Source organism: Epinephelus lanceolatus, chromosome 1 (assembly GCF_041903045.1).
Source record: "Epinephelus lanceolatus isolate andai-2023 chromosome 1, ASM4190304v1, whole genome shotgun sequence".
NCBI lineage: Eukaryota > Metazoa > Chordata > Actinopteri > Perciformes > Serranidae > Epinephelus > Epinephelus lanceolatus.
The window spans coordinates 41250809-41266347 of NC_135734.1; the positions used below are offsets into that span (position 1 = coordinate 41250809).

General features: G+C 42.5%; 1 protein-coding gene across 2 annotated transcripts in view; it reads right to left on the bottom strand.

The window, feature by feature from the left end:
• Positions 1 to 2959: 2959 nt before the first annotated feature.
• The window catches only part of igsf21a (immunoglobin superfamily, member 21a), a 370289-nt gene continuing 357709 nt past the window's right edge, over positions 2960 to 15539 (bottom strand). For both annotated transcript variants that reach the window (XM_033627706.2, XM_033627704.2), the window contains exons 9-10: positions 12016 to 12054; positions 2960 to 4271 (exon numbers count right to left, since the gene is read on the bottom strand). In XM_033627706.2, the coding sequence (XP_033483597.2) occupies positions 4195 to 4271; positions 12016 to 12054 (116 nt within the window). In that variant the 3' untranslated portion in view covers positions 2960 to 4194. The remainder of the gene's footprint in view (positions 4272 to 12015; positions 12055 to 15539) is intronic.

Sequence of the window (15539 nt, forward strand, 5' to 3'; positions counted from 1 at the left end):
TTTACTTTTATTTCAGTTCTCCATTGGAAAGGGCGGTGTGTTTGGAAAATACTGAGCATATGGCTGAATAAATGACACTTGGATTATACTATATGAGCTGTGTGAGAGTTTGTAAACTGATGTTTTGATATGGTTTTGCTGTTGTTAGAAGCGGACCCCTATGACGTCAATTCAATAAGAATTTCACTCTTTTTCTTGGATTCTTTATTTACCAAAGGCAGGCATGAAAACAAAGTCTTTGTCACAAGGTCAACTTAACACAGGGTGGGGAATTGATATACATATGGTCATTTGGGGGGTGAAGTATTCCTTTAATATTTCGTAACATGTCTTGAGTCATCAATTTGTCAAGGAAATAAAAGAAGAACGCGTGAAGCTGGCTCCAGCTTCCACAAGGGTCATCCAACCATGTCACAAATACACCTGAAAAGCAATGACATATACCCAGTAAACAGAACAATATCTTGATGTGTGAACAATTAAATGCTGCACATCCACAGCTAAAATACTGAGTCCATCTTTCTGGGTAACAGAATATGTAATAAGACCATATATTTAAAAAGGTCGTATTTATTGCCTGTTGGAACTTTTCAGTTCAGAACAGCTTTGAACTAATTTCATGAATTTGAAGTTTTCATGTCCACTATTAACCTGTAGACAGCTTTAATACACACATATGCACATACACATACACACACACAAGGTTATGATGTACTTTCTCTATTGGCATGATGATTACACAAAAGACAATTTGCACATTCTCTAATGCATTCAGAAATGGCGATGGAGCTATTTTTCTCTCTTGAATGCGAAGTGAGTGAAAAAAGTAAAAAAGCACAAAAGTGCCTCTTGAATCAAAATTAAAATGATAGCTGAGTTATAATGCTATACAGTGGGTGGACAAGGATTCATGCCCTTTGCTTCCCTCACTGGAAAAAAAATTAATTCAAAGCGCATATGACTGTCTCTTAATAATGTTTTTGCTATGCAGCTCTCATCTCCACAATGCAGGAATATGGATTGTACTTTGGCAAGGTGAGCCGATATCCCAAACGGATAGGTCTATCCTTTCTATTCGACTAAGCTTTAGAAATCTCCCCTTTTACCTCCCACCTGGTTTAAACCTTAATCCCTTAATACATGTTGTGTCCTTAGAATAGCTTAAATTGCAATTCTTGTGAAGTCCAAAAAATGCAGGATTATTCTGCATTAAGCTACCCTTCACTGTGTGTGAGAGAGAGAGCGCACACTGGAAAGGGTTAACAGCAATATCAGAATCTCCTTCAGAAGTCATGTTGGGGTCAGTGCAATCAGGAATATCTGAAACAAAGTCATTTTTGGAGCTCGCCTGTAAGTGAGCCGGCATAAAAATCTGCAGGAGCTTCTGCAGACTGTCCTTCAGATTTCCCTCACATGGTGAGATTATCATCAAATTAGATTGTAAACAGTTCCTGCAACAATCTGGATACGCATGAATGAGCATTATTAGATACTGCATATTACCTGTACCAAGCATCACAGACTGGCAGATGCACATCCACTACTGAACCGGCCCAGTCGCCAGAAGATGTTGGAATTGTATGTTTCAGCAAACCACGAATCTGTTACATGTGCATGTTTTATACGTATCTTATCAACTTTTTAAAGTGAAAAAAAGAAGTGGCTGTTTTTTGCCAAGAAATCGCTGTGTTTCGTGGTGGTATAGTGTCACAAAAAGCAGTTAGTTTTAATCATGATATCACTGCGTTTCTTGCCATGATTGTGCTGCAAAAAGTGGTTGTTCTTATTGAGATACTCTTGCGTTTCTTGCTGGAACTATGCCACAAGAAGCAGTTGTTTCTTTACAGCAATATTACTGCATTTTCTGCCAGGATGGTCCCACATAGAACTGGTTGTTTTTTATTATTTTTTTATGGAGACATTGCTGTATTCCCTGCCAGAATAGTGTCCTGAAAAGTGGTTGTTTTTATTGTGATATCGCTGTGTTTCCTGCTGGGATAGTGTCACGAAAAGCAGTTGTTTATTCATGGAGACATCACTGTGTTTCCTGCCGAAATACTGCCACGAAAAGCAATTATTTTTTACTGAGACAGTGGGTTTCCTGCCGGGATAGTGGCACAGAAAACAGTTATTATTCATTAAGACATTGCAGCGCTTCCTGTCAGGATAGTTTCATGAAAAGCAGTTGATTTTTACTGTGATATCACTGCATTTCCTGCTGTGATAGTCCCACAAAAAGTGAAAAGACATCGCTGCATTTCCTGGTTGGATAGTCTCACAAAAAGTGTTTTTTTTTTTTACTACGACAACATCGCTGTGTTTCTTGCCAGCATAGTATGAAAAGCAATTGTTTTTATCGTTATATCGCTGTGTTTCCTGCCATGATGGTCACACAAAAAAGCGGTTGTTTTTATTAGAAATCGTTGGGCTTCCTGCTGGGATTGTGCCACAAAAAGCAATTGTTTTTTTTTTACAGAGACATCACTGCATTTCCTGCCAGGATAGTGTCATGAAAGTGGTTGTTTTTATTGGGATATCACTGCATTTCCTGCTGGGGTAAAAAAAAAATTTATTTGCACATTGCTGCATTTTCTGCTTCGATGGTGCCACAATAAGCATTTATTTTTTACAGTGACAATTCGTTTCCTGCTAGGTCTCAAAATAGTCTCAAAAAAGAGCAGTGTTTCCTGCCAGGATTCTGCCCCCAAAACTGGGTATTTTGAGTTATAACATGATCTTTATCAACCATTACCAAGTTGTTTTTGTGCCTAACCCTAACCACACATTAACCACAGCGTTGTTGAAATGTAAAGAAAGTTTCAACGTATCTCCTATGTAATAACATATAAATGTGACGTATCCGTGGTTTGCAGAAACGTACAATGCCAACATTTCATCTGGCGATGGATTTGACTGAACACGTTGAACACAGTGTTGTAAGTAAAGTCAAGGCTTGTAAGTTTTATCATCTCTCCATTTTAATACAGGTGAAATGAAACAAATGCAACAACCCTGTTTACACACGCTGCCTCAAGTGAGCACCTCCCTGGAATGGCGGCTAAAATGATCCTACTAGTACTGTAGATGTCTGGGTAAGAGTTACGTTTTGTACACAATGTAGGTCACTTAAGATAGTATGTCACAAGTGAATAACTGGATTACAGGCCAGTGACAATGAGTTGCAGTGCTGTCAATTGCAACACACCAAAAGGAGAAAGAATCTTCAAACGTCACATGCACCACGACCCCAAAACAGCAGACATATGTTAGATTTTTTTTTTTTAAACTCTGTCATTGGAGACCTGCCATATAGATATAAAAAGCCCAAATGAGAAACAGAAAGGCTGTTAATGTTTCTGTCCTTTCAGCCAAGAATTATCTCTGAGAACAGTGTTGAATGAAGTACAAACAAAGGTGGAGAAGTGTAAACTCCAACTGTATCCACAACCATCCCTCACCTGAACCCATATAACCTCTTTAATTATTTTCAATATTTACACTGATGTACACAAAATACACTCAAAAAGGAGATTTTTTTTTCTAGTTTCGTAATGCATTTAAATCCTCTTGTACATTCCGCGCCATCAGAAAAAAAGGAATACTTGTATATTAATAAAAAAAGAATGTTCTCCTGGAGCATCTGTGTTTGTTCCCCCGTGGTTTATCAGCTTGTTGCTAATCAGGTGCATCCCAGGACATGTAACAGATGAGTGTGGTTGATACGGTGGCGCATCCTAAGCCAGTTCCACTTTTTCACATTTCAGTCAACACCAATTACATTTTGACTCGTCAAAATAAAATCCAAATGCTTTTTTTCTTTTTCCATTTCAAATCAACTGATTTTATTGATCAACAGGCAGACGTGGGACAAGAAACAAAAAAAGGGGTGTAACTGGGCAGGGCTATATAGGAGGTGGTTATTGTCATGTTCATCATGTTGTTCTTTTGATATCATTTATCTTGGTTATTATTTTATTACAAAAAACAGTGGAGCGCCATCCTGTGATGGCGCTGTTTCCTGATCGACTGACGCATGGAGGGCCTGTTGATGACTGGAGAAGGCTTGCAGGGTCTGTGGAAAGTGTGTCTGCATGTGTGCATCTGTGCATGTGTGGATGTCGTGTAAGAAGGGCAAGTATATGTGTGTGTGTGTGTGTGTGTGTGTGTGCGTGAGAGTGTCTCGGATGAGAGGTTTCACGTCAGTTCCACTGTCACTGTGAGGACAAGTGCCATCCACGTTAGTCCGAGCACGTCCACACGGGAGGCTCCATCTACAAACACCAAAGAAACAGTCAATCAGACAGAGACGCACTTCCTCAGACTATTCATCAATCAGCAAAATAACATTTCTAAAAGTGGTTTGAGACATGAATTCTTTTACTTGTAACCCTGCTCAAATTAAATAAAAGTGATTAAAAGTGAAGTAAACTGGTGTTATATACCTGTTGCTTTTAAAGGGACAGTTCACCCCCAAATCAAAAAATACATATCTTTCCTCTTACCTGTAGTGCTGTTTATCAGTCTAGATTGTTTTAGTGTGAGCTGCTAAATGTCGCCAATATCAGCAGTAGAGATGTCTGCCTTCTCTCCAATACAATAAAACTAGATGTCACTCAGCTTGTGGTGCTCAAAGTGCCAAAAACTACATTTGAAAACTCAACAGCAATGTCTCTTTATAGAAATCATGACCCAGTTACTCAAGATAATCCACAGACCTTAGTATGAGCAGTTTCATGTAGGAACTGTTTTCCTTCGACTGAACTACACTCGCCAACCGTATCACGACGCAGAAGGAAGCGTGCATCTACTGCTAGCTCACCTAGCACCACTGAGCTAGCTAACATTACAGCTCAGCCGAGGAGGACAGCATTAATGTTTTTAATCTTCTGCTTTCAGGAGCACTAGCCTATCACCCATGAGTAGATGCACACTTCCTTCCTACACGTGGTGACTCACACCAAAACAATCAAAACGGATAAATAACACCACAGGTAAGAGGAAAAATACATGAGCAGCTGCTGTGAGCAGTTCCATATAGGAACTATTTTCTCTCTACTGAACAACACCCACCAACTGTAACACCGCACCGAAGGAAGTGTGCATCTACTTGATACTGCTAGCTCACCTAGCACCACTGAGCTAGCTGACATAACAGCTGTATCTCTATGAGTAGATGTACGCTTCCATTAGGGGCCGTACACATGCCGCGTTTTTTGCGCCCTCAAATTAATTGTTTTCAATGTAGATGTGCATCAGACATGCTCAAATGCCAAAGCAACACCATAACGGTGTGCACGTGTTCCCGAGCGCCTATTTTTCAGGGCGCAACCCAGAGATAAGCAGAGAAGAAGTTGATCATGTTAGTGCAGGGCTGCCAGAGCTTTACATCTGTCCCACAGACAATAGGCCTACACACTTACAAAAAGCACCTGGAAGAAGATCAGCTCTGCACTCAGGATTTTAGGTAAGTACGCTATGATACAGTGCTTGTTAAGGTTGCTTAGCAACCTCAGACGCAACCTGCTGCTGCGCACACGACACAAGAGTAGCACCTAGCGTCTGACTTTGCATTTTCCAAGTGGTTAAAGGCGCAGCATGTGTACGGCCATTTCAGAGGTCACCAGATTGGTCTATAGGGATACTGCTACACCAACACACGGCCTTTGGTGCACTTTAGACAAACACACACACTCTTTCTTTTCCAATATTTGAGGAATCCTCAGATAACAATTTGCTTTGATGTGTGAAGATCCATTTTTCTTTTTATGCTTTGCACTTGTTGTTCTAAGGCACCCAGCAGCGACACTAGATTACAGAGGAGACATCAGCGGAGACAGCAGCTTTATGCTGCTATTGTTTTGTGACAGATACCATACAGAGAGGACAGTGGAACCGGACCTGCTGTGGGAGGAAAGTTGTGACTGACTGTAGGTGTGGCTTTGCTGACATAACCATCAGCTTCTTCAGATTGTGCCAAGATTGTGGCCACAGCAACAATCACAATCACGAGCCCGACCTCGCTGGGGCGTGGCGAGACTCATTAGAGTCAAATTCTGATCTGGCAGCAGTTAGATCTGACAGGTGATTCAGTCTCGTGAGTCTGGATGATAAAATATGCCTGCTGAGAAATGTTGATTACATTATGATCATAAACAGTTGGATCATATGTTTGCCTGGATTGTTTAAATTAAACTATCAAGGCTTCGTGATGACTCCCTAATGAATGTAAATCTCCACAGAACTCTGTAATCTGACATTTCATACGCGGCATATTCCACTGAAGTCATACAACAGAAGACAATAACAACTGGATCTTCTCAATAAGTACTTCATCTCATTCTGTAATGGGCTCATCCAACCGTAAGATCATCATCTGAGGTCCCCTTCCAGTCTACAATCAGAGATGCAAGTCGCCCAGCCATCTGCTTGCCTTCAGTTTTTGGCTCAGACCTCAGTGCGTTTCTGCCAACCTGAATCTGAACTGGGACTGATTTCAGAGGCAACGTGCTCTTTTTTAATAAAGGATGACTCCACCTCAGTTGTGCTGGACCTAAAAGCACAATGCTTTCTTTCTGCATATGACTACATGACTTTAAGTCACGTTAGCCGCCTTTAAAAACCTACTTGATATTTCTGACTGCGGCTCTGACACATCTGTTTGCACCAGTCTGGTTCCTGTCTGTGATCTGACCTCTGCTCTAAAAGAGGATTCGAATTAGAATTTTACATGGCGTTATGGAAAAATGACAGATGTAGCATGTCTGCCAAAAAAATTAAAATGCAGATTACTTGATTATGGCTCCTGGCTTTTATGGTATTTTGGAGTCAATGAATGCAAAGTCCATCAGTTGAGACTTATTGTTGACTGTTATTTGTAATGAATTTCTCTGTATGATTGCACAGCCGTGTCTCAGCCAAGATGATGCATTGCCCATATTAACATGACAACCCCCAAACTTTTAATACTTCCCCCAGCCAAGGCTGACAGGTACAGTATTATGCGACAGAAAACATGTCACATTTTTGTCCTCAGTTTCACTCATCTCTTGAAGTCAGTTCATTGCCATACAGTACGACCTGACAAGTTGTCTGGGAGAGTGGAATTCTGACAAAGATGAATGAATATAACCCCTCACGGGAAGCGTACTTTTCTCGTCTGCTGTGGCCCTGACTGACTGACGGAGGTGGTCCTTCCCCCTCGCAGCAGACGAGGAGTTGGGTATTCAGCCATTAAGCGATCAGGCACGTGTGCGGTGACCTCTTGGGGCCATGTTGTACACCAATTTGACTTGCATGCAAGGCATGTCTGTGCGTCCATGCTGACCTGATTCTGTCCTTGCTGTGACACACCTGCTCCTGCGCTTACCATGGCATTTGCATATTCAGATTTGCATCCCTACGACTAGCAGGGACGGGAAAGGCGGCGGGGGAAGAGAGGAGGGAAACAAAGAGCGAAAGGGAAGAGAGATGGGGAAATTGAGTGTGGGAGAGGACGAGAGACACATGATGAGATGTTTTTGAAGTGGGAAAGTGAGAAAACGAGTGAAGCCAATGTCAGAATACAAGACTGTTCAAATCTCGTCTGACTGGGGCGGTTCGGCTTAAAGACAGCTCCGCGTGCCATCTGCTTAGGAAGCTGTTCACGCTGTATGCTGGGACAAACATAGGCGTCACACACATGCATGAGGGATGATACACTGTGAAATTCAACCATTAAAATCCATTTTCCAGTTCGTCAACAGCAGCTCAGAAACTGGTACAATACAGGTGTTTTATTGATTCTTGGTTCATGGAACAGAAGTTCCAATTAGTGCACATTACTGATGTATCTTACAGATTAACGTTAGGATTCTTTCTCTAATAAGTAATAGAGGCATATTCATGTGGACTGACCCAGACATGCTGCCATATACTTTTTTGTTGGCCAACAGGGAAGTTAACATCGCCCTGATTCCCTTGACAAAAAGCCAAATGGATTTTTCCATTGGATTTTGGATTATTGTAGAAGAAAGCTCAGCGCCGTTCCGTGTCGGAGGGCTACCTCGTTGATCCTGCCAGTAGCATACTGTCACTGTTGGGCAAAAACCTTGTCTGTGAGTTTTACAAATATTTAACCAATGAAAAGTCTTAAAAAGAGCTTGCCACTTAAGTGTTGAGTTATTTTAAAAAAAAAACACAGGCTTTTTTGTCATTTCCTGAAAAGTAATAGTTTTGGATATACAAGGTTTCCACTCGACAATGGCGATATGCTTGTATTCAAGATTAAGCCATGCAAGTCTAAGTCCACACAAACGCTACAGTGAGACTGTGAATAGCTCATTAAATCATCATTATCCAAAACCGCTTATCCTACTCAGGGTCACGGGGCGGCTGGAGCCTATCCCAGCTGACTTTGGGTGAGAAGCAGGGTACACCCTGGACGGGTTGCCGGCCTATCACTGCGCTGATACATAGACACAGACAGCTGTCATACTCACAGTGACACCGATGGCCAATTTGAAGTCACAGATTAACCTGCATGTCTTTGGACTGTGGGAGGAAACCAGAAAACCCCAAGAATACCCAATATATACCCTTACATGTTCTCTCCGTGTCAGTGTGGGTTTTCTCATGAAATCAGCTGCAAACAAAAGTTCGAGATAGTTTTGTGTTTTCTTCAGTAAGATCAGGGGTCAGCAACCTTTACTATCAAAAGAGCCAATTTTAATCTAATAATGATAATAATAAAAAAAATCTGACTCGAGGCCCAAAGCATATTTAAGCCTTACAAGGAAGGTAACACCTCCTATCAGCCTATCAACATTACTAATAGGTCTAAATAAACATCATGCAATACCTGTGCTTTAACACAAGATGGCTACTCTGCAGTTATTTATGATTATTTTGTAATATAACTTTGCAGCATTGGTGCTGAAAGCAAACATATCTGTCCACTCACTATTAAATTTTCTACTGTATATTCCTGCACTTTTCTTGTTTTGCATTTCAATAGCCAGCTTAGCTAGGAAGACTGAAGACTACCCACTGCTACTGAGGTTTGGCAAAATTCAGAGAGAAAGGTGCCAGGATGTGGTGTTAATTTGTGAAGATTATGACGCACATTTTAGCTGTTTTGTTTTTTCATTCCATTTATAGGTTACACATTTTTACAACGGGTGAATGTAAGAATTTCTTCTGGCCTACAACAATAAAAATAAAAGAATAACCTTTCATCATTTCCATATGATTTTATTCTCAAGGCCACAGGGAACTACTGGAGAGGGGCTTGCATGCAATCGCCAAAAGTAAAGAGCTAAGATTAGGTTGCAGAACTGAAACTTCTCCTGTGTGCCAAGCATGTAGGAGAACCATGGTAGGTGACATAAAAATGTGAATGGCCCTATTAAGAGCGAGTGTTTGGTTTGTCTATTTTGGGCTAAAGAAACAACATGGCGGATTCTGCAGAAGACGACCTACTTCGGCACATTCTAAGGCAACAAAAACAATTATTATTTTCAGGTGAGAATAAACCAATGAAAACATAGTTATTAACATTATATACCATTTCTGCCAATAGGTCAATCCTACATACTAGACCTATAAGCTTGTGTTAACCACAAATCTTATTTTAAGTAACTACCCAGAAACCTTTCAAAAATTCCACTGACTTCAAGACGAGGGAACCGGAAGTGCAAATATGCTAACTCATTTCTGGGTTTTAGGCATAGACTGGTTTGTGGACTCCAGTGCTGAAGCCTTAGGCCCGTTTCCACTGAAGAAGTTCCTGGTACTATTTGCGGGGCCGGAACTACTACAGGAACATCCTCTTACCCGGCCCTCTCAACCGCTGTGTCTCCACTGAGAGGGCTGAGTAGGAGGAAGGTTCTTGTAAAGTTACCGGGGTCTGGATGTGACGTAATTGTTGCGCGACCATTTTGAACGGGGCGACGTAGTGGCGTAGGGACGTAGTTAGCAGGTAAGCCGTTAGCGGTGTCTGTATTAACTCAATAACTCAATAAACGGTCCATGAAAAAAATATTTTTTCCAGCGGATGTCTTAGTTACAACATGATTGAGCTAACTAGAGTAGTTTCATGTCGTATCCGACAACGGGAGGCTTTTAACAGATGACGTTCTGATGTTAGCTTTGCTGCTGCTGTTAGCTGTCCCTGTCAGCTGCAGCCACTGATGCTTTCTAGACATCGTGATTTCCCAAAAACTGAATAAATACCACACATAGAAACACAAAACTGCTTTGCTAGCTCAATCATGTTGTAACTAAGATATCCGCTGGAAAAAATATTTTTTTCACGGACCGTATATTGAGTTACTGATTTATTACAGACACCGCTAACGGCTAACAGCTAACAGCTAACGGTTAGCCCAGCTAATCTACGATAACCATAGTAATTACAAAACGTCACATCCCGCCTTGAGTATATCCAATCAGCACCAAGTAATCCCCAAGCCCCAGCCAGGAGTTTTTCAGGGCCGTTCTGAGTACCTACCCCGAGGCAGGGACTTGTTTAGCCCCTGTAAAAGTTCCGGAACTCTGTCCTTCGGGGGTGGTTCCTGCGGTGGAGACACACACCAATGGCCCCGGCCCCGTAAAATTACCCCTAAGCCAGAGGTTACCATATTTGGGCGAGAGGCTGGCACTGAGGAGGAGCGAGGGGTGGATCTGACTGCGAAGCTGAGGATACTATTGGCAGACATCCTGTCACTCAAAGCAGCCTGCTCTTAATTATGTGTAACTTTAAGCCTTAATAACATTTGAACAGGTGAGTTATATAAAAATTAACCTTCCATAGAGTTATCATGAAGGGGGAAATTAGCTATGAAGACCAAAACCATTTTTTTTACAGCAGGCTGTAAACATGTTTATTTCTGCTGTAAAGTTGAGCATTTTATCATTGTGGGGGGGTCAATGGGGATCAAACTGCTCCTGGAGCCAGCCCCTAGTGGTTATTCAAAGAACTGCAGTTTTTGGCACCTCCATGTTGGTTTCATTTTTCAGGCCTGGCAGTTGTTTTTAGGACTCTTTAATGCACCACTCTTAGCTTTTTATCACGCTAAGACAAGTTTTGCTTATATAAAGTCATCTACATAATCTGTTTAAGAGTCTTCTCTTATGGGTCGTTCAGTTTTTCTTACCCCTGAATAATCTCTGTAGAGACACACTGATTTCAGTCTTGGTGATTCAAAACTGGCCGGTAAACCAGCATTGGATCTGAAATACAACATAATCTGCACTGACCATAAGGCCTGTGAGCCTGCATCAAAATCAAAGATTGTGAGCTAGACTGAAGAGGAAAAGCAGGAAATATAAATATGATGGAAGGGGAAGAGACAGGATAAGTGAGGGAGGGCGAGGGAAATAAGGATGGTGGAAAGAGCAACTAGAAATGGATGAAAGAGGGGCTGGCACTGTGAGACAGAAAGAATATGAAAAGTCAGAGTGGAGGAGAGGAGAGACAGGCGGAGAGATTGAAATAGAAAGAGAGAGGGAGTGGCAGAAAAAAGGGAGAGATGGAAAGGTTGTTGTCACAGCCCTGCGGCTTCTCCTGACAATCCCTCATCTTTACATATGATAATCTCAGAAGCCGCAAATGAGCCACTGCTGCACATATGAAACACCAATAATCTCGCACTCAACCAAAAGTGACAGGCTCGGTTAGTCATTGGGAGAGGCTTGTTGCCTGCTCGCTGCTTGAACATCACCGAAGATTAATCCTGACTGAATCACTCTCACGCAGTCTATCTGGGAAAATGCATTCAGGACAGAATGAGAAACATCCACCTGTCAATACTTTGAATGTCGAAACCACTGTCTCCCAAACAGCTCGCCTCTCTGATCAGCGCCGCATTTCGGCACGCATTTTTGCGCGCGAGCAGACTGCAGTGTCACATTTTGTTCTCATGTTACATCCAGCAGTCTGTGGCAATGCGATGATCAAGCGATACAGTGGGAATAATGAGATGCATTATAATGAATCACACGCTCAAAGCTAATCATTCCCGTGGCTGAAATACTTACTGTTCTGATTCTGTGTGTTTTTCATCATGCTTGGATTTTCTGTTGGAGACAAAGAAGAGAGATCAACTGTGAGATGATCAAAAAATGGAGCTGTTACAGAGACTGCAGTGAATGAAGCGGGGATTTAATAAGACGAGAAGGAGCGAGAGGAGGAGAAGAGACAGAGATAAAGAGAAAAAATAGTCATCTCTGACAGAGGTTGTGGCTTTCTAATGAAGCTGAACTCCAGAGTTCCTGAAGCACATGTTAAATGGCACATCCCCAGTGAGAAACACTGGGCCTGTTAATGGAACTGGGAACACAGAGCAGCACACCAGAACAACCAGGACACTTTTAGCAGCAGCGAGACCAGGCGACTGCAGCTGTGGCCAGACAGTCTGGGAAAGGAGGTTTAGAGAAAATGACTCCACCTTTAATAAGCAGCGCCGATGTGTACCCTGCACAATACGTCCTGATGATGTTTTTTCAAAGTTCTCAGGAGGGATAAAGTAATTGCGAAGGAAGAAGCAGGAGGGCTCGCCGAGTATTAGCGAACGCCTAAATTCCACTTTGTGAGCTATTTTTTGACTTCACATACGAGCAGGTGGAAGCCACATATACAGCACAGTGTGAAGCTCTTCTGGTCTCAATGCAGCCACATTAACATCAGCTCCTCTGAGAGGTGCAGGGAAATTGGTGTGTGCACCCTGCATATGTGCACTCTTGTTTGCCTGCCCCTGCGAATTTGCATAAGCATACATATCTGTGCGTTTCTGCATGTGTGTGCAGTTTGGTTGTCCGCCCATGTGCGTGTGTGTGTGTGTGTCACTGCTCGGCTCCTCAGTGCTGACTCACTTCACAGTAATCTCAGAGGGTATTATCACTGAGGGTGGCTAAAGATGTACATCATCAAGACGTGAGTGCTGCCCATCGTCGGTGGAGAGTCTCTATACCAAGCCGTCATTATACTCTATTATTCCTGATGATTTATATTGAACACTTTGCCAAGCGAGCAGAGCCCCCAAATACTTCTATCTCTTCACCCCCCGGCAGAGAGAGAAGTGTCTCATCTCAAGGCCACGGGGGACGGTGCCAAGGTCACTTAATCACCATTTACTTCCCCTAAGCGTGAGTGGAAGCAATCTACAAGGAGCAGGCAGACAGATGGGCCATACTAGGCACGTAGCCGATGACACCTGAGGGTGCATCAGGGTGTTAAATAGACATTAGTGCTCTTCGTAGCAAAACGCCTCCCAAGGTAACGCCTCCCTAAAGTGGCACTTTCCCCTAAAAGTGGGTTCTTATTAGGCCCGCCCAGTAATTTGTACATTTGTGACATACTTTAAACCCTGTTCACAGGAGCGTTTCGGGCAGGGGGTTTAGAAAAAATGATGGATACAATATTCTTTGTATCAGACTCGATGAAGTAGGAAAATGGTGTCGACCTGATTTACGTTAATAGGACACTTCAGGGCTGGAGTGCGGGCGTGTGCGTGCAACACACATTTCTACATTTTGAAAAAAAATATGTCTCTGGTGTCTCTTACGTGACTTGACTTCTGTATAGTACAAGTGTCAAAAGCCCCTTTCAGCCATGGAATGTGTAACATTGTTCATCTTTATCTATATATAGTAATGTCTTCTGGGCTTTCAGACATAGGTCTCTGTTACGTAAATGTTTTTCTAATGGCTCTATTCCAACATGACAGAGCCATTATGGATAGAGCCGCAATGCTTGCACGATATTTTGCATGTGGTATGCAGAAGGGATTAGCAGCACTGTTGAGAGACAGGGATGAAAATAATGACATCAAGGAAAAAGTGCTCTTTGTTCTCTTGCAGGCTGCATCATTGATGGATTGTAAAACTTATTTTTTTAGTTAAAGCCTCAATTAATTATTGTGAGTGCAAGAAAAGTTCACCTCTGCTTTTCAGTTGTGGAAACCATAGACCAGTGGTTCCCAATTAGTGGGTCATGGTCCAAAAGAGGGCCACGGGTCCATTCTGAATGGATCGCATGTGACTCACAAACGTGTCAAGTTTGTAAAAAAAACACACTTTATTTTTAAGTAAAGTGAATTTCTGAAACAGTGCTTTTATCTTAAAGTGCTGTCTCCTGCTGTAGAGTGAGTGACGAATGGACAGGTACTTGACAGAGACAGCAAACTAGCTTGACGTACTAATGACTAACACAAAATTTGGACGCCGTGGCTGGACCAGATGGGAAACACTGCCATAAATCATATAAAAATGATGGACGTAGCCACCGTGACGTCACCCACTGATTTGTTGCTCCCTCAAGTGCAGCACTTCAGACATCACTATTTTGTTTTTTTTTGGAGCCAGAAGTGACCAAATTTGGACAAGAGGGTGGAGCTGTGGAGGAGTGGGGGCGCAATGGCTCGCAGACAGCCTGCCACTCAAACCTGTCACACCCCGCCCTTAAAGGGAAATTTCGGTTTATTTCAACCTGTCTCCTATCGTCCAAAATTTGTTTCAAGTGACTAGTGACATAAAAATTATAGTTAGCATGTTAGCCGTTAGCCTAGATACAGCCGGGGTGCATAGTAGCGTCAGACCTGTTAAAACTTAAGTGAAAGGGCAACCTTCAAGTGCAAACAAGCTTTTTTTCCACAAAGACCGCCTCATATCGTTAGGATAAATGTCAGAGAACATATAGAAAACGACATGTAAACGTGTTGTCTTACCTTACCAGTGTGGTGCCATGTTTGTTTACCATTTAGCTCTGCTTTCCAAAGCACGGCCGAAATATCGTGAGAACAAGCAGCGATCTCATACCGTGCCTGAAATCTTGCGAGAACAAGCAGCAACAGCTGGAAGGCAGAACCGGACAGTAGCCTGAAAAGTTTATTCATTTATTTTATGAAAGATTTATAGAATAATGGCTGACTTTTTGCCAGACTTCGACTTTGTGGAAGAGGAATTTGATTTTGCAGTTTGATGGCCGCCCTTATTTATTTGAGCCAGAATACACTGACGAAGAGCTTTGTGAAACTGAAGAACGGAGGAGGAGAAAGAGAGAGGCGCAACAGGTAACATTAGAGGACGAGAGAGGAGGAATGGCTGCTGCAAGGCTGCGTAGCTCTGAAGATTGGTGGTGTACCTGTGGATGCTGTGCCCCAGTGCCCACAGAAGAGGAATGCCTCTGTTGCAAGGAATGGGACCGGTTGCAGCCTTATTTTCAAGGTCTGGATGTGACCGAGGACGAGACACCTCCACCTGGAGTAGTATCCAGCTGGGCTTTATCTAGAGCTCGCAAGATATATTTCGGCCGCGCTTTGGAAAGCAGAGCTAGATGGTAAACAAACATGGCACCACACCGGTAAGGTAAGACAACATGTTTACATGTCGTTTTCTATACGTTCTCTGACATTTATCCTAACGATATGAGGCGGTCTTTGTGGGAAAAAAGCTTGTTTAGTGGACTAACTTTGCACTTGAAGTATGCCCGTTCACTTACATTTTGACAGGTCTGACGCTACTGTGCGCCCCGGCTGTATCTAGGCTAACGGCTAACATGCTAA